The 25891-nt window shown below is 37.2% G+C and overlaps 1 protein-coding gene across 6 annotated transcripts in view; it reads left to right on the top strand.

The window, feature by feature from the left end:
* Positions 1–25891, top strand: part of PCSK5 (proprotein convertase subtilisin/kexin type 5) — a 256533-nt gene that overhangs the window by 85385 nt on the left and 145257 nt on the right. For all 6 annotated transcript variants that reach the window (XR_012621526.1, XR_012621525.1, XM_074811734.1 and 3 more), the window contains exons 6-7: positions 17175–17263; positions 22207–22379. Coding sequence is in view for 4 of the 6 variants with exons in the window: in XM_074811734.1 (XP_074667835.1) it covers positions 17175–17263; positions 22207–22379 (262 nt within the window). In the remaining 2 variants the exon portion in view is untranslated. The remainder of the gene's footprint in view (positions 1–17174; positions 17264–22206; positions 22380–25891) is intronic.

A 25891-nucleotide genomic window follows, 5' to 3' on the forward strand; every position in this document is an offset into this window, starting at 1 on the left:
TTCATTGACTGCTGTGACACTATTCAGAGCAGATATCTGAATAACTGAGCACAGTCAAACACAGAGAGCCTGAAGTGTCTCCTTGCTGGAGTGAAAGATCATCTCAAAAAGGTTCCCACAGCAGCAGTGTGATAGAAAGGAGTGCTGACAATTGGGGGTATCTGTCTATGTAGTTTATTCATTTTGATTGCCAGTATGCACCTGTTGCTATTGCCTTGAAATTGTCTGTATCGTGTGCTTCAGACAAAACTGAAGGGAAGATAAGCTGTACTAAGAAACACTGCTGTACCATCTTGTGCCTTATCTTTCATGTAAAAAACAATCCTGCTGTCAGGTGACTAGTCTCAACAATAAAAAAAGACCTTGGCGGTTCTTTAGATTAGTCAACTGCTTTTTTCACTTGTGCCTGCTCAAGGCTTTCAAACAGAACTGAACTGCAGATCTCAAGGCTCACACCTGCAGGGAAAGCCAGTGATTAAGCTGTGGAAGAACACTGGAAATAAGTTGGAGCAAGGTATCAGCTCTCAGGAAAAGGCTTTTTTTCAGAGGGAATCTCTATTGTGTCTGCTCTTTTCTGTACTCTGACTTCTCAACTTGACTTTCTCCAGCCTCTGGAGGCCTAAAACCCAAAGGATCCAGTGTTGGTGTCATCTGACAGAGTGTGGTCTGTCCGATGCCAGTGAAGCATCTCTGATAGCAGATAAATCTTCCTTAACAAGAAGGTAATTTAGAGTAGATATTTAACTTAATATGTATATGTATTTCAGATCAATAGATCAAATGCTTACACTGAGCATGGTGGTGTTAATTCCAGGTACCAATGACAATGTCAGGCGTCTATTGTGTCTTGGTGTTACTGCAACTTTAATGGACTTTGGTTAAGATTCTTAGGAAACTGCAGATTTTGGATTGTTTTCTCTGCACTGATGAAGTATTCATTTATAAAAAGCCGAGTCTTGAGTAGCAAAACAGTCAGAGGTCATTGATATAGAAGCTTCAATCAGAGATTGCAATCCTGACTTACTGTGTTTTGGTTCTACTCTGATTTTAAACTCATTGCCCATATGGCCATATCCTATTGTGCTGCAATTTTAGCAGATGTTAATAATGAAGTAGGGTTCAGTGTGTGTCAGCTTACAGTGAGATTGCCACATTTTACAAGGAGTGGTGTTAATGCTTCATCAGCTAGCCTCCAAGTTAATTATGACCTAGTGACCCAACAAAGTGCCTAGGGACATGATGCAGCATGGAGATCATGAGATATTAGATCTGTGTTTCTTGCCAGTTGCTGTAGTTAAAGGTCCCAGTGTAAAATTGTGAAAATAAGGGACGTAATTGCAGCTTGCAGAATTGTACTGTGCTAAAGTAGGATCATTTTACAGATTCATTTGGAGCATATTTTTCTTCATTTTCTGTTTAACTGTTACTTAGAGTCCCTGTGTGCTGTTACCCAATTAACACACCTGTCCTTCAGGTGGCCATACCTCTGGGGTAATCATCATACATCCGTTGTTTCTCTCAGGAAGGACTGAAAGACTTGATGCATGCATGCAAAATTTTTTAGAGGAAAACTTTTCTTTCCTTGAAAGAAAAATATTATAGAAACATGCAGCATGAATCCCCTCCACGTAGAGCATTTGATAATGTTTTTCTTTTAATGTAAATGGGTTTTTATCCTATGGAAAGAGATAAGGTCTGCATTAGAACAGAAAACAAGCTAAGTATTGATGTTTTGAAATTCTCATGTTTTCCTGCTTCAGAATAAAACGTGTGTTCATTTGAAGCTTTTTGAGAGTAAGTGGGACCCCAGAATTGCTAGTAGCTGAGGACAATTAGCCCAGCTAGAGGAGAGGCAGTCTTTGTCAAGCTGATTCACTCACCTGTGTGTGACAAGCACCCTCATCAGTGGTCTCTACGTTCAGTCCCTTGAGAGAGCATTTCATATTGACAAGACAATGAAAAATTCATTAGACTATAGGACTTGATTCAGTAGCCTTTTAATCCAGGTTCCAGCTTCAATAGTAGAAAATGTCCTAATGAAAGTTTTTTTGAATTGCCAAAAATTGTCTTTTTGGTAAACTCCTCTAATCTGCTCATTATATTATCACACTGCATTACATAATCCCCTCTGAAATCCACAAGTAGTATGAGTTATAATTTTCTGAGAGCTAAAGGAAAGACATTTCCTGGAGTAGTCATTGAAAGTGAGAGAAGTCAAAGAGTGGAATAAACAAAACCAAAGTTCAGCCAGAATTCCAGTTGCTCAAAGATGAAAAAAATAGTCCTTTTTCACTACCTTGTTATTGGTCGCTGAGTGGTATTTCTCACTGCCTAACTGGTGTTTGAGGAGCAGTGCTCTTCCTTATTATAATGTATAAGACTCTCATGTTCTCAAAACATTTAACCACAACACTACAGGAAAGCCTTTTTCTGTGTCTAATTACTGAAGTACCAGACAATGAGCTCACAAATAAAATTAAATTCGGAAGCATTATGCAACTGCTTCTAGTTCTTTTATGTAAATAATTGATAAGAATGAGTCAGATCTTCCCTTCCAATTCAAAATCAACAATAGGACAAATATAAGCTTTGATAGTTACGGTATTTGTGGCATTCACTTTTCTGAATGCTTTTTTAATGGAGAGTTAGAAATGAAAGGTTTTTCTCAGATTTTTTTTTTTTCCCAGAGTTGGTATTTCCTCTAAGTATGCATCTGTATTTTGAGATTTTGAAGTTAGAAGAGAGTCTACAACTACAGTAGGCAAGTTTTGATTCAGTAAAATGGTAGACCAGTTTCAAGTTGCATACATTTATACATACAGATCTACAGCCAAGTAGAATTTGAGAGCACAAATACTACGTGTTGTCCCCTTTTCAGACATTGTATGTATTAGAGAAAGTTAAAGAGTGGATCCATGCAGTATATGTGGTAACTGGTTTTGTCGGCTGATTTCACAGTAGTCAGCTCAGTCAAAACAGAATGTGATTCACTGAGACTTCTCAGTCAGCACATACATGCACAAAATATAATATTGATTCCTCCTTTAATGCTTGTGCATCAAAAGCAGACCTCTAATTACAAGTTTGATAAAACAGTTATGAATCCAGTGTCAAAAGCTTTTTAGTTGAAGCATTTTTCTAAATAACATGCTATTAACAGTTGAACTCTGCAAAGTTATGCTATGAGGAAATGTCTTAATGGCATTAGTAGGTGTTATCAGGATAAAACTCTCAGATGTTGCTTTTTCTTACAAATGAAAAAATACATATTTGTATAGGTTTATTCCCATAGGCAAGCTTATTGTTTTCTAGCCTTGTTCTGCATTACTGTAATTTTGTAATTTTTCTTGAAGATACACAGTCAAATTATTACGTTTGACACTTTAAGCAAAGTCAGATTGCTCTCTTGAAGACAAGTTACCTTTTTTTCCTGAAGGAAAGCAATCAAGGTACAGAAATTCAGATGCGGAAATAAAGCAACGGTTATCCATCATAAATGTAGATTGTGCTGATGGAGTCTATGCTACAAAAGTTTAACCTGCTTTGAAAATTATTTGAATTGCTATAGAGACTCAAAGTCAGATCTCTGATTTTAGCAATCTGAGGTAGAGACTGTGGCCTGTTTACTTCTCCAAATGTGGGATGGTGAGGCTGTTGGCTAGAAGTGTCAGAGTGCCAAAGAGTGTAGTGAGAAGGTATGTGTTACCTCTCCTTTCAGCCCAAACTTACATCCCTTCACTATGCTTCTTAACACTCCATAAACATCAGATGCACAGCTACTAACTTGTTCTGCAGTGTAGTGCGTGTGTGAGAATTAGGCTTCTTATGCTGAAACCTCTTTTTCAATTAGGAGCAAATCTTGCTCCTGCCAAATCAATGATATCAGTTTCATTAAAAAAAACAATTATCAACACAGATAAAAGTAGGACTTGAATTTATTTCAACAGTTTCCTCATTCATCTTTGCAATGCATCTCCAAAGAGAAATAAGAGGTCCATTTAATGTGGAACAGCATCAAATGAAATTTAGGTTTAAGTACATTATATATCTTGCATGGTGCAATTGAAATTGCACTCAGAATTCAAAATAGGTAGGAAGTATGTCTCTGAGCTGGAATATGGCAGAGACCCAGAGTTATAAAATATTAATTTGTTTAAAATGTTGTCACAGTAGTCATCCTCTATTAGAAATGGAGTATGCAGAATCCATGACCTGCCTACACATCACTGTACTGCTTCTCTGTTTTTGCCTTATGACCTTAGGATCCTTGCATCTGTCCATATCTTCCTTGTATGAAAGCATGAATATCTTTGTTCCCTAAAAACATTCTGCCAGACTGTTTTTGGGAGATCCAGTGGACTGCTTTCCCTGCCAAGGGAAATTCCAGATCTGCATTCATGTATTCATAGGATATTTTTCATTTCTGATTAGGTATGATTAAAGTAGAACTGATGCAAAATATTTTTGAGAAGGTCTTTTTTCAGTTTCATTTGTTTTTTCATTGCACAGAAATGATAGGGCTCTAATGTGGAGATTTTTAAGTAAAAGCACCTGAGATCTCACCAGCTGATAAATAATGGTGTCAGTCTGGGTGAAAAACATGAATCAGGATAAATAGTGACTGATAATATATTGTCATACAAAAGCTTGTGAAATTGAAGATGTGGAATGGAAGACAAAATACCTAAGCACAGACTATATCTGTAACAGGCTCATGGCCATGAATTTAAGGTGATAAAGAACATAGGTATTAGTGTTAGTCATGGTTGTCTATGTATGTGGGCTGTACTGATAAAGGATTTTTAATGGCTTATTTTTTGTAGTTGTACCAGGTTGTACTGGATCTGGTTATGGCAGAGTTAATTTACTCCACCGCAGCTGATATGGTGCTGTGTTTTAGATTTGTGACCCAAACAGTGTTGATAACCCATGTTTTAGCTACTGCTGAACTGTGCTTGCACAGCATCAAGGCTTTCTCTGTTTCTAACGCTGCCCCCTCAAGCAAAGAGATTGACGGTGGGCAAGAGACAGGAAGGGGACACAGCTGGGACAGCTGATCCCAACTGACCGAAGAGATATCACATGTCACAGAATATCATGCTTGGCACTAAACTTGGGGTGCAGAGTTTTTCCAAAGTAGCTGTTGCTTGGAGAGTGGCTGAGCATTGGTCTGCAGCTGGAAGGTGATGAGTAATTACCTATGCATCACTCGGTTGTGTTTTTTCCTTTTTTTTCCTTTATTTATTGAACTGTTTTTATCTCAACAGCCAAGTTTTCTTCACATTTGCTCTTCCAGTTCTCTCCCTTATCCCAATGGTGAGGAGGGATCAGCTGCCTGCTGGGATCAATACCCCAACCTTTTAATAATGTACTAGTTCCCAGGATTAATTCTAATAGCTTTGAAAGGGTTCTTTATGGTAACAGATACCTGAAGCATTATTCCTGTGAGCCTGATTTCACGGTGAAGTTGACCACAAGATCTGTGATGAGATAAGTTACACACTGCGTATGTAGGCATGTTCTGATACAAGGGACTTATGCTCCAGAGAAGTATTCAAATGTGGAGCTGTTGCAGAACTGCTGATCCCACAGTTGCTGTGCTGGTCCTTTGGTCCCTGAAAAGGAACACATAGCTGACACCTGTAGCAGTGGAAGTGACTGGATGAAGTGCGGGGCAATGCAGGTAGAAAACAATTGAAGAAAAGTAGGAAGACATCTTTACTTCTTCACTTCTGTTAACTCCTATCATTTCAGGTATTGCATGTAGCAACAGCAGATAGACTTGACAGAGGAATTTGTGATATCTGCAGATGTCAACTTTATAGGACACTTCAAATACATAGAAAACATATCACCAAAGCAGTTGAAGGTCCCTTGAAAATTTTAGAAATCAGCTTGCCAGCTGTAAGATCAAATAGATGAAAAGCATTAACCAAACAAATTCCATCACTTAGTTTCTTCATACACAATTAGGTTGGAATGTAAAGTCTTTTAATTCACAGGGCAGACCTGTACTGTGGGACAGCACTAATGTGGAACGAACTATTCCTGCCTCTCACTGGCTTAAATGCGGTTTGCAAGTTCATGCAGGGATGTTGAGAAACTGCAGTTAGAAGTTTTATTCCTGGCTTTGTTTACAAATATAATATGATGATTTGCTTCCAGAGCAAAGAAAACGTTGTAGAATTTACATATTTATTCCGAAAGTTATCATTATTGAGCTGTGGCTCTAGTAGTAAAGGTGTTCCCTTGAGTCTCAGATTTGCAATTTAACAATTTAATTTGCAATTGATACCTCTACAGGAGTACTTCAAGAATATGATTTTTAAAGACTGTAAACGTTATAGTAAAAGGTGGTGAAATGCAAGCACGTGGGAAAGCAAATTTGCAGAGTTTACTTAATGATTTTTTTCCTTTGCTCAAAAACCAGATGACAGACTACTTTACCTGTATGCATCTCATCCAAAGCTCTTCTTTATGCTTACTGTACAGATAATACGGTGTAGTCAGTACACAGCAAGCTTTCTCAAGTACAAGCAAGTTCACTGTAAGTGGTACATTTGGAATTTTCAGCAGCAAATTTCTAGCAAGCTTTAATCATTGTGTCCAAGCCTGTGTTTTCTAAGGCTAATATCTTACATAAATATGGGTGAATTTCCCTAGGAATAGCAAATGCATGGCCTAGCCAAAAATACTCATTGTGTCAGTATTCCAGTTCTTGCGCTAAAGCTTTAAAAAAATATTGGAAATTATAATATATCATCAGTTTTAGATAGCCATATAGGCAGAAGCACTGATAACAGTTCATTAGTGAAACATAATAAGTAAACCTGCAGCTTAAGTTAATAGGAAGCATTCATAAAGCATACCAAGAGTTTCTGATTTGTGTAAAGTAATATTGGGAGTGACACTAACTTCCTTTGCAATTGGAGGCCTTTGTTCTCAAATCCAAATTCTGAAATTAGGATTAATTTTAGACTCTTAAAACATTAACAAAACCTTAAACTATGCTCATTATCCATATAGTTGCATGAGAAGAATTAGTTTAAGGACTTTTTTTCTAAGGCTCATCTTAAATATGCTGATATTAGATGGAAATATTTTAGTTTTGTGATTAACAAGGGTAAATTAAGGTGATATAAACATTGTTAAAATGGTATAAGAAATTGGGTGCAAATATTTTTGCTTGTTTGTTTAAATAAATTTACTTTTACACCTTTCCACTTAAATCAGTGCAATTTGTAGGTAAAATAATTGTTGATGAAGCAACACATCTGCTGACAACATCTAGAAACATATCTACTGATTTTGTGAGGTCTCCTGTTGACTTATATATTTCTTTCCAGTTTCCTTTTATGAAGACATGTGGATATTTTCAGGTTTGGGTGTTTGTTTGATTGGGGAGTTCTGTATTTTCAATTAGAAATCTGTGTAGCACATTGACTGTGAAAATGACAAGACGACCTTTGTGTCACAACTGATTTTTTTTGCAAGGATCTGAAAGTTTCTTGCACGGAGATGGAAAGATATGGACAGAGAAAGAGAGGGTGCCTTTGATGTGCCAGCTAAGGTTATTTTCTAGTCAGCTGGGACCTGTAAGTATCCAGACATCATTTCTCTGGCATGGAGCAGCATCATTTTGCAGGCTTAAACATGAATATAGAATTATTAAGACTTTAGAGGACAGTGCATTGGCTGAGGCATGTGAATATGAACAGTCAGGGATGTTGTTTCCTCTGCAGCTTCCATGTTCAGGATTTGCCTTGCGATTATTTCCATAGGCCCTTTTTTGGCTCTTCAGGTATTACTCTCCTTCACTAACCCTGGGTGCTCAGCAACTCACAGGTGCTCCTCTGAGACATGGGTTAGTACAGACAAAGGAATCATGAAGGTGTTATGTCCTGTGTTTTTCCTGTATCCCTTCCCTCTGCTTTTCCCTGTGTCCAACATCTGATTGCTCTGTCTTTGGGATTAGAGTCACATCAGTATGAAAGCATAGAATGCCCAGCGTTTAGTGATTCAAGATCAATTCCCATATGTTATGTTTATAACCATGGCAATAACTGAGGCAAGGGAGGAACAGTCCTCCGTAGTTGTGCACTATGCCATATGTATTAAGTGTGCTTGTGTTCACATACAAAAGGTGCTCAGCAGAAAAGTGATGGTAGAGCAGGTAATTTGGTTGTAAACAATGAACACTGAAACAGGGGCTGGATGTCAGCACTTCTGCCAGAAAGATATTTTTTTCCACTATCTGGTTGGATGTATTGCTTGCATTATCTATATGCTGATAATGAACAGAAAAATGAGACCTAGCTGGAGGAACTGCTGGGGAGATCAACTGTTGTTTCTCAATAGATGACCTGGCATGTGCCAGCCAAGTCCAGCCTTGCACAGAAAACCACAGAGGGGTAGGCATAGACCCGCATTTATTCTTTCTTCTCCCAAAAGAAACAAGGTGTTTCTACTATGTGGAGATAAAGTGGATTTCAGCCAGAGATACCTGAAACACTGAATGACCAGATGTAGTTTAGTTTACTGCTGTCATCTGCTGGCAATGTTTAAAGAGAGGGATAGTGTCCCAATCAAGAAGAAGGTGGTACTGGGAATGTGGTTTATTCTGTTTGGTATTTTTAGTCATTGCCTTAGGAAGTCACAAAGATTCCTTTATTTGTGCAAGAATAGTGTTACTGTACTGTTATTAAAAGTTAAATAAGTAAGGTTATTGGGATGCTGCAGAACCTAAGTTCTAGGATTGTGTTCTGTTCACTGAGACTGTTGCAGACTCAGAAGAGACAGTTTAATTATTGTATCGAACTAGTAATTACAAGTGTAAAAAATTAACTAAATTAACCATTTTTACAAGGTGAGTACAAGAATTTTTCTTGTGTAAAAGTACATGCATGATTTTGTCCATCTCCTTCCCTAAGTTGTGTAATGCAGTAGTTCCCCTTACCATTTTGTTAGCCGTGCTCCAAAAAGATTTAAAATTGGGCTTTCATTTGTTCTTTTTTCTGTATGTCATGAGCGAAGTGATAACACTGTCTAGTCTCACAGATAAAGAATGAGAAAAGTACAGACAGATACTCAGTTTTTCCCAAGTGTTTATGCTACTCTGTTCTTTGGGCTGCACAGAAAAAGGGATCAACCACCCTCATATACATAAAATGATTGCCAGAATTGCTTGGAGCACATCCTCCTTGTTCTATGACTTTCCATCCTTTTACAGCCTCTCAACCAGCTTGAATTAGGTTAAAAAAAGATCTTTTTGCTTAAATGGGTGGGGAGCCTTGAAGTCTAAGCAGCCCTATATTCTTCAGTTTCAAAAGTGAACTAAATAGTCCTTTTGATTAGGTATACCTAGGTAGCAACATACTGTTCCAAGGTAATACTGGCCTTGGTGTTGCTGATGAATAGGTTTAATTCCAGTGCACAGGAACTAAACTGTGCTGGTTTTACTTGTGATTTGCTTTAATGAATGAGAATAAGTATTGGATTACCTGCCTTAAGAAGGTTACTGTACAGTTAAAGTGAAAGGCTGTATGAAAAAAACAAAAAAACAAAAAAACAAAAAAAAAACCCTTGCCTGAAAATTGTGCTGTTTGCTGGCTTTTGAACTATTTTATTTCACAGAATTACAGAATCATTCAGGTTGGAAAAGACCCTTGGGATCATCAAGTCCAACCATCAGCCCTACTCTGCAAGTTCTCCCCTACACCATATCCCCCAGCATCTCATCTAAACGACCCTTAAACACATCCAGGGATGGTGACTCCACCCCCTCCCTGGGCAGCCTATTCCACTGTCTGACCACTCTTTCTGGGAAACATTTTTTCCTAATGTCCAGTCTGAACATCCCCTGTTGCAGTTTAAAGCCATTCCCTCTTGTTCTGTCACTAATTACCTGTGAGAAGAGACCAGCACCAACCTCTCTACAATGTCCCGTCAGGTAGTTGTAGAGAGTGATGAGGTCTCCCCTCAGCCTTCTCTTCCTCAAGCTAAACAGTCCCAGCTCCTTCAATCTCTCCTCACAGGATCTGTTCTCCAGGCCCTTCACCAGCTTCATTGCCCTCCTCTGCACTTGCTCCAGCACCTTGATATCTCTCTCGTATTGACGTGCCCAAAACTGGACACAATACTCCAGGTGTGGCCTCACCAGTGCAGAGTACAGGGGGACTGTCACCTCCCTACTTCTGCTGGTCGCACCATTGCTGATACAAGCCAGGATGCCGTTGGCTTTCTTGGCCACCTGGGCACACTGCTGGCTCATGTTCAGCTGCTTGTCAGTTAGAACCCCCAGACCCTTCTCTTCCACACGGCTCTCCAGCCACACCTCCCCAAGCCTGTAGCCATGCAGGGGGTTGTTGTGACCGAAGGGCAGGACCTGGCACTTGGCCTTGTTGAAGCTTATCTTTCTTCTCACTAATGCCTTTTTCCCTCCAGAAAATAGGCTGAATCAAAATTTAACCTTAGATTAAAACATATTAAGACATCAGTAATTCTTTTTTAATACAGAAAACTATATCCTTGGCTAAATATATTTGCTGATTTTGTTTGCTATTTCTCATTCTATGTCGTATTTCATTGTCTCTATGAGACCTTTTAGGCATTTTTTGTTTTTCCTTCGGTAGAAAATACAGAAAAAAGTCATATTTGTTTTATACTTTCAGATTCATTTGCCCACTCACAAGAACAAAATTGTAAAATGGTAATTAAATTATAGAAGCACAGTCCTTTGCTGGGGTCATATCAAAACTTCACACTTGTGACAAATTATCTTCCTACTGCTAACAGCTAACAAATGTAGAGTAAGTGGCAAGTCAACATCGTTATTACCCACACTGTTAAGTTTAAGATGTGTGTGTCTGAGATGTGAAGTGTTCCATGTATTTGTTTTAATGATGTAATCTTTGATTTTATTTGTGAGAAATAGATGAGAGGTTTTCAAGTTATTCTTTAAGTAATTTCCCATAATTATGCAAAAAGTCATTAGCCTTGAGGACCTTTACTCAAGACAGGTTCCAGTCCTGTGCTGTAACCACGTTACAACAGGGGGATGCTCAGAAACAGGATCCTGTCTGTGATGTAACACCCAAGTCTTTGGCATTTTTCCTGATGCCTCACATTGAAGATTTGTATAACTCATTTTTCACATTTACTTTGTCATCTCTTTCTGCACTGTTAATATCCAAATATCTTTCCCATGTGAAATAACTTTATTCATATTATTTTTCAGCTGTAGCGGATTGTGTTTAAAAGGCTAAAGATTGAGGTTTTCCTTGCCCATGCTTTTAACTTCTGACAGTTCCTTTATGCGTCTTTTTTCAGATGTTCCTAGAACAACATCCCAAGCTATTGCCAGTTTGGGAAATATTTTTCATTGTCCAGATTATTAGAGACCATTTATATGTGAACAGGTCTAAAACTTTATTTTTTTCTGCATTAAATACAACATTACTCTGGGATGCATGAAATGCATTTCTAAAAAAATGCATTTCTGATAATTGCTGTTAAAATATATATTTTGTCCAGCAGTTTACATTGTGGTGTCTTCAGATATGATGTTTTCCTGTTTATGAATATATTCCAGTGTAAGAGAGAGATCTTTGAAAACATTTAAAAACTTAAATAAAGAAGAGTTTTGCAAAAAATAAATGCCAACTCAGATATTTTTCTATGGGTAACAATGGTTACCTAAAATGCCATTCTTCTTCTCCCCATAGAGGTTTGAAAATTATTTGAACATTTAAAGTTCCTTTAGTCCTGTAATTTTCAATGTCCACCAACTACATAGTTTAGTTCATGTTACAGGTTCCATCCCTGAGATTCTATTCTTAATTTGTAATAAAGACTAAGTAATTTTTTTCTTAATATGAATGCATCGTCTTTATCCGTAGGGAATATATTTATTACATAATTATGCAGAGAAGGGAAATTGGTGGTTATCAAAAATAGGCTGTTCAAGCACAGCCTATTGAAATGTATATAATGTTATGTAAACTTTGAGACTATATATTCTAACCTTTTTACAATTTTTAATATCCACTCTTTCAATATGCGCAGCATAGTATTTGCAAAGGATGTGAAGTTTTCATTTTTACTGTAGACATTTCCCTGGATTAAAAAAAAAACAAACAACAGCCACAAACAAACAGACAAAAAGCCCCACACTGAAAACCCAAGCCCCCACTGTTTTCCTCATTTGTTTAGAAACTAATTCCTGTGCTGTGTATCTCTTAGAAAACCTCAGTATATTACTGGTATGCCCAGAGATGTTTGTGGTGGACTTGCATTGAAATACTCTGAAACTCTTTTCTCCTTAAGTTTCCATTCTGAAAAGGCTTATTGGTGACAGGTTGAAGTGAGCTGGACTATAATGTTAGTGTCATGAAAAGCTGGAGGACTTTAAATCCTCCAGTTCCCCTGATCTTTTTGTGTTTTGAAATACTTGATGAACTCCAGAAGAGTAAAATACAGCAAAGAAGTGCATGGTCAGAGTGTTTGCGGAATTCAAAGAATAGCTGTCAGAGGTGAAGGCTCTGAAATGCAGAGCCAATTTACATGTCAGAGGCTTTTCAAATTACCAGCAACTGTCTTCACTAACTCTGAATATTTCCTTACTCTAAACGTTCAGAGGGGAGCTTAATTAACTTTTATCTTGAATATGTTCCTGGCCTTATGCCTTCTTCCTATTCTGAAAGGCAAATTAAGAGTGATTATTGAAAGATAAATGTCTATGTTTCAATTATGTCAGTGGGATGGAGAATGATAGTTAACCACAGAGCATGCACCTTTTCTCTTTCCATCATTGCCTGAAATACTGAGACATTTCTGTTACTGAAAAAAGTTATTTTATGTAGCAGATTAGTGTGCAGCTCTTAAATTTCTTTTATCTTATACTTAGAGAGCCATCAAAAGCCTGTACCTTTAGCATCCAGGTGCTCAAGCACTGTTCATGCATGCAGCAGTAAAAAGTAACATACACCTTTTGATAGAAGAGTATTTATTCAGCAGTTTATTTCAAGTTCTCCATATCATATAGCAAAAGTTATCTTTATTCAGGTCTTTCTGAGTAGGTCTTTGACACTTTATTCACTTACAGTTAATGACAGACTGACAAATTTCCTCCTCATAAAAAGGGAAGAAAATCGATCTCAGTTGCCTTGTGTCCTGTCTTTCTCATATGCAAAAGTGAAAATAAATACATTTCTGAAAAAGTTGTACTTGTTTGTCTGGTATGCAAAAATTAACTAAAGCAGTTAAAGCTAGGCAGAATCATGAAAGATGGTTTTATTATGGACAGTGCTGGCCAACTTTATAAGCATCTAAATACAACTTTTTTTGAAGACAATGCCTGTGACATCTTATTTCTTTTGCCTAATGGCCTCTTGCTTTTTTCCTTTCCATTCCTTTTCTTTCTATTAGACTACAGGTAGAAGACACATTTGTAGATGGGCAAAACGTTTCTATTCTGTGATACCACATCACCCTGACATTAACACTAAAGATAACTGCAAAACCTTTTAGTTGATTGTCTCTTCAAAATGCCATTTAATAGCCTGGGAACTTATTTCCTTTCAACATAAGGTGGCAAAGGATCCAGTGAAATGAAGCATTGACCCTTAAAGCTTATCAAGATAGGCCTTTGAAGGAGGTCAGTCATGCTTTCTTCTAGGACTGCATCAACTTTTTACACAAGTTGTATGCAATACAGGCATCTCACAAAGACAGGAGATTGTTATGTTTTGATATATATACATTAATAAAAAATGCTGACTTGAAAGCACCTCTTGTTTCACCTCTTGTTACTGCTCAGGCTGCCTCCATAAACTGTTTGTACTTTGAAGTTTTCAGGATTTCATGCTCAGTAGAAGTTTTCGTAGCTTTAAAACAGACAAGCAGTTTCAGCCGTCAGTCTCATCATATTTGTTTATTAAGTTAGTTCAGAAATTAGTGTAATGATTAATCAGAAGGCTTTTCTAATTCTAACTGCAGAATTTGGAGTCTGATACAAACTGTAGACCTCAAGCAAAAATCTTGGACAGGGAAAGTTAAAAGGACTGTAGAAAAAACATAACTTTTTATACGCAAATACTTTAGAAAGTTTTCCCTTTCACAGCACAATTGAAATATTACTTAAAAGACCTATAAAAGATAACATTAAAACAAACTGAGTCACATGTATGATTAATTCATGCAGTGGGAAACTGATTGTAAGAAGTGCAATTTTATACATATGACCTTGAAATTAATAAAACAACTTTTGATTTTGTAATTTCCATGATAAACATAGAATGCAAGTAACAATTATCTTGGCAGAGAAGCAAGGGTCTAATGTAAAAATCTGTTTACAAAATAGATTTATAACATTACTGAGCTTAAAAGATGATAAAAAGAAGGATTTTCCAATACCTGAGGACTAGTAAAATATTCAGCAAAATTGATTTAACTCACATGTTGTAAAACTCTGAAGATCTAATTCTCTCTAGAATATGCTTTTTTTCTAGGAGAAATTTACATGAAATTTCTTACTGTGCTTTAATTCAGTAAGTATGTGCATGAAACTTCCATACCAGTCCTTTAAAGTCTTCGCTACTTCTTACTGAAGTTACATCTACCACTGAAGCTACTTCCATTTCATTTGGAATTTAGGCTACAGTTTCATGTTGCTGTTAATCCCGTGTTACTGTGGGTTGCTGCTGGCAGGTGCAGTCACACTGTGACCCCCCACACCCGTGGTCTCCTCTGTTTCCCCTCAACAAACATTACATGACCCTGGGGTGACTGGGCTGTGTTTGGTGAGCTCATGGAAATCTAACCCTTTTGACATTGTTTGGTGGATGTAGCTAACAAAGTAGCAGGTATTCCTTCTGGGAACCATGGAGAAACTTGAGGTCTTTCTTCCTTCTTCTTCAGGCAGCTTCCCTCCTCCAGGTGTGGTTTCTATCTGCCACCTTCCTCTACTGAAAAACCTTCCTCTCATCACTGCTTCCCAAACTTGGTACCCAGGAGGGGCTTCTTGCCAATGCAGTCTATCTCTGGGAGTCTGCAGCTCAGCCACCAGGCAGGCAGTGATTTATTAATAAATTATAGGCACTGAGGTGATGCGTGTGTGTATTTCTACATTTCTAGAATACGGTCATCCGTGCTTTGATGTCTGAGTGATTAACACCTCTAAACTTATATGTGGCACCTAACAAAATCATAATGAGAAAAAGGGAAGTTTGGGAAACATGTGTCTTGTAAATAATTCTCAAGACAGGCATTCTCCTATAAATATTAGTACATTTTAAAAAGACACTTCTTCAAACAAACGCAGAGCTAGACCATTATTTGAAAATACTTGAAAATTAAGAAGGATCTTTTTAAAACTTGTTTTCATCTGTGATTCCTGAATTATTTAGTTCAGTCTTTTCAAAATAATTCTGTAATAGGATAAGACATTGGTTTATCAATCAGAGTTAAATAGGCTTTCTTCAGATGAAGAAAATTAGCCTTGAAAATTTGGCTTCATATGAGAAATAAAAAAAAAAAAATCCTGATAAAGTTTGGCAACCAAATGATAAATTGTGAACAGATTAACAGGAAATTAATTGAGATATACGTATAATTGTGAAACCTTAATCTGGCTTTAGGATATATCAGCATCCAACTTGTCACTTTGATTTTTGTGAATAAAGATTACATTTTCCTCATAGATTCTATATATCTTACTTATCTGATAATCTGAATAATCTCCTTTGAAATTCTAACAGGTTAGCATTGATCACTTATATTGCTTATTTTTTTCTTTCCTCTCTTTTTATTCTAGTCCTGTTTTTGTTCTTGTTTTACATGAATGCATTCCAAACAAGTTGTCTTAGTGTTCTCATCTAGGTGTCCCAAAAGGTTAAGGGAAAAAAGTTGCACTAATAATAAGAAAATAAGGACTGACTCTACCCAAAACAAGCTGTACCAAGAGAAAGCAGCTGTGATTCTTGTCTGTAATATAGGCATCAACTTTAATTCAAAAACACCCATGTTCTCCAGATGTCTGTGTAAGCAGTCTGTCAACAACCACCAGCAGAAGGGTGCATATGTACACAGCTGACCTCACTTAGCCTCCTCTGAAGTGTTTGCCATGTTGTTATCTATTTTTTGCCCTGACTTTTTAAACTTCTTTCTTAGTGACTACCCAAGCCTTACATTATCTTTCTATCTCTGTCTCATCAACTCCCCATCTCTTTTCCTGTCTGGTCTGAAACTCTGTATCTCCTCTCCACAGCAGCTCTCTAAAGGTCCCTGTCTGCTCCTTGTTGCTTATGTCAGATTCTGTAATGGAGCTGCTTAACTGCACAAGAATGAGGGCAAACCTTACTGGTAGAAAACACCGTGTGAAACTTATATTGCAGGCAAAAATCACAAAAATCAGGGACAGCATTCCTACCACAGTGGCCATTTGGATGACCACTGTCACCTTGTAGAGAGCGTAGATCAGGGCTAGGCAAGGCATCCCACTGTGACTTCACATAGTGTGGAAGGGGATGAGCAACCACCCTTCAGTGTTTTCCTTCAGCAGCTTTTTAAGATTATACCCTTGCAGCCCAGCTCTGCTTCCAGGCATGAGGTATACCTCTGATGTGGAGGGTACTTCAGCTGTTTTTTCTGCTTCTGAAAGACTTTCAGGGTTGGCCTAAGGCTTTGAGCATAGCTGGCATATAGCCAGTCTTAGACTTGCCTCTAAACAGCAGTGTGGACATTGATGCATCTCATCTTCTTCATGGAAAAGTGTCAATACACGCTATGCCTGCTGGAGGTAGTATGGAGATCTACACACTAGCAACATGAGTGGTTGTGGGAGAATGCAGAACAAAAATTCTGTCTATAATCAAGATTTGGTTCAAAATCAAGAACTGGTATCCAAGACTTCTTCCTGTTGCTGTGGATTATGTATCATCATTGTATGTCTTTGTTACAAACTGTGCATGTTTCCAGTATTTAGAAAGCGTACCATGAAGACTTTAACGTGAAGGTGATAATGATGTTAAAATGTGTTTGGAGGAATATTGTAACATGGATACAAATTACTACAACATTGTGGATAGTTGTATTTTTAGCACCTGAGGATGAGCAAAGTCAAAGTCTTTAATCCCAACAGTCTGTGCTTACTTGAAAAAATGTTTGTCTGACTGCAGGCATGGAACCCGTTGTGCTGGAGAAGTGGCAGCCACGGCAAACAACTCACACTGCACAGTAGGAATCGCCTTTAATGCCAAGATTGGAGGTATGTGAAACAATCTCCCACCAAAAAAAAAAGTAACCAAAGAGCCATTTGTGCTAAATACTGCATTCAGACCTTTCTCAACAAGAGAAGGAGATTTGTAAGGATAACAAACCTAGCTGTGCTAGCAGGTAAATCTCAGTTGTAGAGTGGTCGTTAAATACCAGGAGGATTTCGTCTGCAATGACACTTCTCCAGTGCTCCCTGGAACACTGCCTCTCAGTACACACAGAAAATAGAAAGTGAGACTTTTGATGAAAACACAAAAGCCAGAATTAGGACATTAGGATTTTTTCACAGATTCAGAGTTCTAAGTGATGAACTTTGACAAACCAAAAGTAAATATACACATCAGGAATATTGCCTTGCATATTGGTCCTGTCAAAACATAACACATTTGTGTTGATTGGCTGTGGTTGGAGAGAATCTTCTTTTGATCCCTCTGTGTGATCAGATTATTGCCTGAAGTATGAGATTCAATCGCACTTTTTTGTTCATTCAGCCAAGAGGTTCCAAGTGGTTTCTATGAATTCTTAGTCAAATGGCTGCTCAATTAATAACTTTGGCTTAATTTGACTATCAAAATGTCTTCTATGTTTCTCCTAGGCTGTAGCCTGCCTGTGGCAAATTTTAATCCTTCAAGTGAAGTTTTACCCTGTAGTTTTGATGAAATCATGGGATTAGTATATTGGCTTTCAGTAGAAAGACCTATAGCTCCAACTCCATAATTGTTGATTTTCTGTCCCAGAATAGAGCCCATCTGTGAGAACAGAAACATACTTACCTATATATACACCAGAGGACCATTCAAAAATACGAGCAGGCAGAGTTGAGGCCATGTTTCCACAATTAATAGTACTGTATATGTTCTCTACTGGATCAGTACAAGTTTCATCCAAATAAATGTGAGCTGCGTTTCATATTAGCCAAAGCACACAACATCATCCTAATGTCAGCTTTCTGTTTGGTTGCTGGCTTTAAGAGGATAAACAATACCTGATTCATCATAAGGTTAGAGTGATGCAGAAAAACAATTTCCCTTCAGGTGGAGAGCCTGCCTGCACAAAGTTACCCTGCCAGAGTGGTTTAGAAAATCTGAACTAGTCAACTGAGTTTGTGGCAGATGAACAGGTTGTCTCATGTGGACATGGCATTTGGTCATGTACCAGCAGCTCTGAAATCTGATTTACTATGTTGTCAAATCAGAGTCAGAGGGGAGTTAGTGTAGTGCACTGATAGAGATAAAAGATGGCTTCTGGAGAAGTTTCACTTCTGAGTTGGGTAGTCACACAACCTGCAACAGTTTGGGCATGTCCTTGAAAAGTTCTCCATTAGTAACAGTGGCTTCTTAAGAGGTTATTACTTATTAAGCATTAGGAATGTGAAATAATAATGTTTTAGAAAGTCTTCAGGCATATTAGGTGAATCACAGCCTTTTCTAAATGTAATGTAAAAATTGGTTCAGATGGACATAGTATGAATGCAGTTAATGTGAACAGTAGACTGGATATGTGTGCCTTTTTATCATTTATTTATTTATTTATTTAGTATGAAGAATATAACAACCTTCAAGAAATTTCACTGGTGTAAGTGAAGTAAAAAGTTTATCCAATCCGTTTGTCACCATGATTCTGTGGAGTCGTCACGAACACTGTTCTTAAAAGAAAGCTGAAAAATAATAACAGTGTGTAAACCTCACTTGAAGTAGTGCATCACCCTTTAAAAGCATCAGCACTTGAAAATAAGGCTTCAGGAGGCTCAGCAGATAATCTGCAGAAAATCAGAGGCAAGAGGGAATTCCAGGGTATGGGAAGGGAGGTTAAGCTTACTTTTGCACTAGGTGTATATATTTAAGAGTTTTGCTGCTGCTGACCTCTGTTTGGCATGCTTCCCTCCTTTTCCTCAGAAAAGGCATAAGCTACACATGTGAATATGCAATGGTTGTGTTCCCTCTCCAGATAGAGTGTAAAAATGTTGAATCATATTATGCTGAACTAGCGTTCAGCTCACTTGTTTCCCAGGGATTTAAAGACCCTCGTGGGGCATTCTTGGAGAAGAAACTAGAGTTGAGGTAAAGCAATTACATTCTTCTTACATAGAAGAGCACCTGCCGACAGTGATGTTGAATTTGCTCCACCAAGATAAGTATTCCTTACTTCAAACCAAAAAGCATCTCTGGACACGTAAGGGATAGTAAGAGATAAAGCAAAGGGGAAGGGAAATCCTTTTCATCAATGTTCCATCAAATACTGGAAGCTGAACAAATCCAATTAATGATTTTTGAGATGGGAAGTCATTAACAAGATAGTCACCAGTAATGCTCACTTTTTTCCTAAATGTGTTTGTACTCCTTGTCTCCTTTCCACACATTTAAGAACATCTGACCACAAATAGGTCAAAAATAAGATCCTTGGAAAGTCTGGCCCTTCTCTTACAGTGGTGTAAGTAGGGATGTAATCTGCAGATAAGAAAATTTGAGTAAAATTGCAATCTGAACCTTCAGTTCTTTTATATGTTGTGAGATGTTTCTTACAGAAAATTATGCACTATGTCTCCCATTTGTGCTTAGTTAAGCTACAGGCCCTTTCACTAAAAGACAAACCAGTGCACCTAAGGAGTAGATATTTTAATGTGACTCTCAGCAGTAATCACACATACCAAATTACCACCTACAGAGCTTGTCAGACTTTTTATAGGAAGGGATGGTTAGCCTGCTGTTACTGTTGCAGACTGATTGTGGAAGTTGCAAAGCCATCTGTGGGGATTTCAGTGCTTAGTTACTTGGCTGGGCTCGAGTCCTGGTGGAAAAACAGTACACTGAATTATGGCACAACAGATGTAGATTGTCTTCAGCTGATGAGGAATTAGTTCAGCTGTTTCATTAAGTCAAATGCTGATTAAAAACAAACATTTTAAAAGAAAACTTGCTTTCAGCTCAGTTTTTGCATGTTTCCTGTGATTCATTGAAAGTTTGTTGACTAAAATGCCACTTACATTTTGTCAATTACTGCAAATATTGGAAGAAGTTTACAGATCCCTAAAGTCTTAGGTGGAACAGTCCACAAATGCAGTGTATTAATTGCCTTCTGGATAGCTTTTGTTGTGCTATCATCACATGACAAATGCAGTTTGGAGGTTTTGTGATTGGCAGAATTAACTACTCCGGACATTTTGGGGGGATTGGGGGGGAATGGGGAGAAAGGAATTATTTTAATTATTTTTGTTTTAAACAGCTGATGAGACATCTGTTGTTCAAAGTCACCCTTGAAGCATGTCTGTCAGTTGTTGGCCAGAGCAAGCAACACTTAAGTCATATTCTAGTCCATGTTGCTTTAGATTTGACTGCTTTAGCATTAGCAAAAAAACCTGTTGTGAATTACTTCAGGTGCCAATGGTAGAATTTGAAGTTATTGATCACTTGGTGCATGTAGTATTATTTAGGCTTGCTATGCAGTAACAAAGACATAAAGGGAAGCTTTATTTTCCTTCTTTCAAAAGCTGTGTACCTTTTATTGTCTTTATTTAGAACTAAATGTATTTTAATGTCATTGAAAGAAATTGAGAACACAACTTTCATTAATTTTCTGAGATTATGCTGAGGAAGAAAAATGAAACCTGAGAATCCCAGAGTTGGTTTAATGACTTTTTTTATAAAGTTCACAGTGCGATCACTGTTTTTAAAAGTTTATTATCTCACGAAACATGAGCAGCTTTTGTGTGAACTTAGAAATATGATCACTTTTCATTTTTGAGTCAATTAGAGTAAGTTAAAAAAAAAGGCCCTCTATCAACAAAGCCCCCCCTTATGCCTTTTGTAAATTGGAAGTTAAGGTCTTCGTAAACACTCAGGTTACTTCAGTCTGAGCTCATGAGCAAAATGAAATGTGTCTATAATTAAAAATATGTAAATTTGGCTTATAAATAGCAGTGACTTTTTAAAGGGGAAAGAATGTCAAACTTGTTAATTGTGGAAGTAATCATTACTTTGTGCTATCATACAGTTACATGATAATTATTTAATATTTAACAACCCTTTGATCAGATGTCATGCTAGCTGTATGTAGGACCTTCTTCTTGTTAGGTTAAAACTGACATTGATGGTCTTCTCAGTCAGAATTAACTTCAGTCAAAGTCTTACAGTTAGTCAAAAGAACAACTTTAAGATTTTCCCAGTTTCTGGAATTAAGCCTACCTTATTTAGTCTAGTGATCTTAAAACATGTTGCCATTGATTTGTCCAAACCCACGTGAATGGATTCTTTTAACACAAGAATTTCAGATTATATCTCACAAAAGCTTCTTTTGCACAGGGGAGGATGTTCACAATACTGTAGTTTCAGGTTCAATAATGTTACATATAGGATAGTTGTTATTAACTTCATGTAATCACCTTGCTACTGTGTATTGTAATTGGTCTGTACACATGAGCTTTCTCCCCAGTTTCTTCTTTGCAGCCTCATACAATGAAGCAATAATTCCATGTTTATCTGTCAACAGAGATCCTTTTATTACATCTGTCAACATACTTAGGACTGTGAGTGACTCCCGCTGCAGTTTCACTGCAGTTTCACTGTGGTATAAAGGGAGAAAGAAAATAATATATTATCTTCAAGTGAGATACACAAACATTTCAAGGTTCAAGTATTTCTTCTAAGTTTTCTTTAGAGTAACAGTTTGTTGAAGTTCGAAGGCTGTATAGGGGATAAAGGACTTGTAGATAATTTTTAAAAGTTCTTCAAGACTGAAATATTCCTTGCTTTTTGTATTTTTTCATATAGAGACTTTTTCCATTGGAAAAACACATATCCAAACAGGTTTGGGGTTTTTTTTTAACAGCAGTAGAAATCCTTATGATCATTCAATCTGAAGTCCTACACAATAATTTTCTCTAGGGGGGGGAAGCATTTTGAGTTTTTGGTCCTGTTCATTGTATCTTTCATTCTGAAGGTGTACGGATGCTGGATGGAGATGTGACAGACATGGTAGAAGCAAAGTCTTTAAGCCTTAATCCTCAGCACATCCACATCTACAGTGCCAGCTGGGGGCCTGATGACGACGGTAAGACTGTGGACGGACCTGCTTCTCTAGCACGTCAGGCCTTTGAGAACGGCATCAGAATGGTAGGTTGGCATCAAAGTGCATCTTCTGGATCTGCTCTCGTGTGCAAGTGTAAGGGTACACACGTCTGGTATGTGCAAGTGCAGAGCGTGGGGAAGACGAAAGGATTCTGATGGAAAGTAGAAAAGCTTCCTTTGCATAAAACTAAAAATGCGTTTTCCTGCTATAGTGATCTGAGGGTCAGTCCTTCCTGAAGTATCAGCTCTGTTCATTTCCAACTGAAATACATCATCCTCAGTGTCCTTTAAAAGTGCTCTTGAGGTAATGATGTAATTCTGAGAGAAAAAGTAAGACTGAAAATGCTACTTTGCACAGCAGTGCCAAGTCCTCAAATCTGAATTGCAATGAAATTTTAAAGCAAAAGCCATGACTGTTTTTCCTTCTTTCTTCCTTCTTTCATTTCTTTGTTTTGCTTGATTTCTTTATGGAAGTTTGATGCTTTTAATAGGGGGTTGGGGGCTAAAAAAAGGCTACACCCGTTTCTTTTAGCGTTTGTGTCTGGTCTTGGAGAATTTACACCCTATTTATAACTTACATATATGTTTCTCTACAAATCTGTGCTATTATTTTCTTTGTGATATAGCCCAGAGATCTTCAATAATACAACACACAAATCCCAAACACCCCTATATGATTTTTTCATAATTTTCTTTAATGTTACTGTCAAACAAATAAGACCACAGAAGGAAATGAGTAGTTAGAGGAACTTTTGATGTCAGAGACCAGTTTTTAGTTATTCCTTTTACCCTCCTGCCTGTTAAATAAATCAGGGAATTCCTCATCTTCCAGCGCTCACACCTCTTTCTACTATATAGGACTGGTGGAAAGGATTTTAAAGCTTTGCACTTGAAGGTTTGAGCATTATTTTGAATGCAGCAGGAGACTTGCTAGTTCAGTGGTGGGTGGCTCTAGGATCAGAAAAGAGAGGATTAATACAGCACATTTGTTTAAAGAGACTGAAACTGTTGGACCAAAGTGGAGCTGGAATGTAGTTACTGGAACATGGTAACACTGTACATCAAGATTGGAAAGTGCAGCTAATATTGAAGTCAATAGTGTTTTGACCAGGTATGCCAAGACTGATTTTAGCAAACTAACATTCAGCCTGGAAGATTTGTGCCATGTGTAAAAGACAGTGTCTGCCACTGAGAGACTATATTAATTTAAGGTATACCATAAAAAGCAGTCATAACAGCAGACAGGGACAATGGGCGAAGAGAGGTAATAGACAAAGTTACATGAGCACCTAGTCAAGCTGACAGTCTGTATGCACAGTGGTGTTTCAGGTGATTTACAGTATATTTGGCTGTAAGTTGTAAATAAATACATCATAAAATTGATACCCAGTGTCACAATAAAAAACGTTGCTTAACACCACAAACCTAGGAGGTGTGAATTCACATCTAATCACAGCTGCATCCCTGGCTTATTTCAGTTTCCTTGATAAAGTTACATAAATTTCTTACTCTCACCCCTTTCCTCCCTGCCCCAAACGTGGATAATAATACATGCTCAACTACCTAGCAGGTAATTATGAAGAGCAATTACTGAAATACTAAACTAATGACAAGGTCTGTGTGCTTCCTTTGCTATGTGATGTTAAAGATGTGTCTCAAACTCAGTTCTGTGAACGAGTTGCTAACCATGCAGCCACAGACCACTGCCTTTGTTTCAATCGGCCATGTGATGACCATTTGCTGTGAAGCTGCAGATTTACGCTTTGGCTTGTTGTACATTATGTAATATGTGAAGCCTACCATAACAAAATACTCAAGCATGTACTTAACTTTACCCTATGAGAAATTCCAGGGACTTAGCAGTTAAACACATTTAGGAACACTGATAGACTCTGCCCCAGAGAATTCTGCTGTATTTAGTAATCATTATTAAAATAGTTATTTAAGTGCTTTTAGAACAATATAACAAGTATACAGAAAGCCAAATGCATCTCCATTACTGCTTCCCATGCATCATCACTCTTCCTTTTGGATGGAATATCAGTGGTCCCCATCACCCAGCTAGAGTTTGCTATTGTTTGACAGTGACCACAGAGAAGAAAAAAAATAAGGTGATGAACTGGACCCTAATAGCACTGCAGGATGCAGGGGAACTTGAACAAAGTAAGATTTATGTTTAAACATATATATGTGTTAGTTTAAATGTCGTATTTTTGGTACGTAAGACAATCACAAAAAGTTCAGCCCAAATTTCTGTACGAGAAGAACTCAGCAATTTCCTCAGACTGGAGATAAATCTAGTATAAATCAATGTGGAATAATTTGTCAAGAGCGTGGATCTTGCCTACAAGCATTATTGTTCCATTGTTATTATTATAGCTGTAATATGAGAGGATACCCTACAGAAGCCAGATGAATTTCATTTTACCAACATATTGTTCTATATTTTCAGTAAGTACCAGTATATAGTGGAAACATAGTATTTAATTTTAAAATTATGAGGTGGTCTTTTTTTTCTGATAACAATACAGAAAAAGAGTTTGGTATATTTTTTGAAAAATAGTAGAAGTCATATCTGATGCATGTCAAATTGTTATTTTTACAATTTGGCTTCTATTTCGTCAACTTTCTGTTCTGCCCAAGGTTGCCTATGCAGAGTTAATAGTTCTAAATATTTCCATATATTTGGAAATTTTGTCTAGCTATGATTAAGAAAGCTTTTTCACTTCTGCGAAGGAAATAAAAGTTCTCTTTAAAACTTACATAAAATCATACTGATAAGAAATACAGAATGTTTAAGGTTAATCTCTAATTTTCATTCTTTAAAATATAATATAGACTGAATTACCACCTCAATTACCACCTTCCTTAATAGGTTTAGTTTCCAGACCAAAAATCATTTTAAGATTAACCTGTTCTTGTTCTTTTTAATAAACCATGCCTTTCTGTGTTCACATAAAGATACTTTTTCTATATTTCCTTACACTATGATAAGTCATTTAAAAAGATTAGGCAAATGGAAGAAGAAAGATGAATTATCTCTGTGCCAAAATATTCCTAAAATCAGATAGATCATCCAAGGTAATTGCTGGATACTTAGCCAAACACAGATTTCCCCAAGCAGTCACAGTAATTATGCAAATAGTAATAGGCAGACAAAAAAGCTTATTATGCTGTGTACAGATCTTGACCTTCCTTTTTTAGAAATATTGAACTGAACAACAGTATTACATCTAGTATAGCATCTGTGATGTAAATTAAAGTAACATTGGTACAGGAAAATTTGGCAAGACCTTCTTTCAGATCCACACAAATGTTCAAGATTGATATTCTTCATTTATTGTGCATGTGCACACACAACAGGACATTATTTTTTAACAACGGGACAGCGAAGGGAAAGGTCAAAATTTTTAAAAACATCTGAAAAGGAAATTATGCTCAGCTTGTTTCATTAGGGAAATCAAAGGTGGTGTTGAATAATAACTTTGAATAGTGTATAATTAAACTCAATTATTACCTTTTATATTATACTCAAGAAGTAAAAATGAAATGGATGC

This window comes from Strix aluco, chromosome Z, assembly GCF_031877795.1.
Source record: "Strix aluco isolate bStrAlu1 chromosome Z, bStrAlu1.hap1, whole genome shotgun sequence".
Classification (NCBI taxonomy): Eukaryota; Metazoa; Chordata; class Aves; order Strigiformes; family Strigidae; genus Strix; species Strix aluco.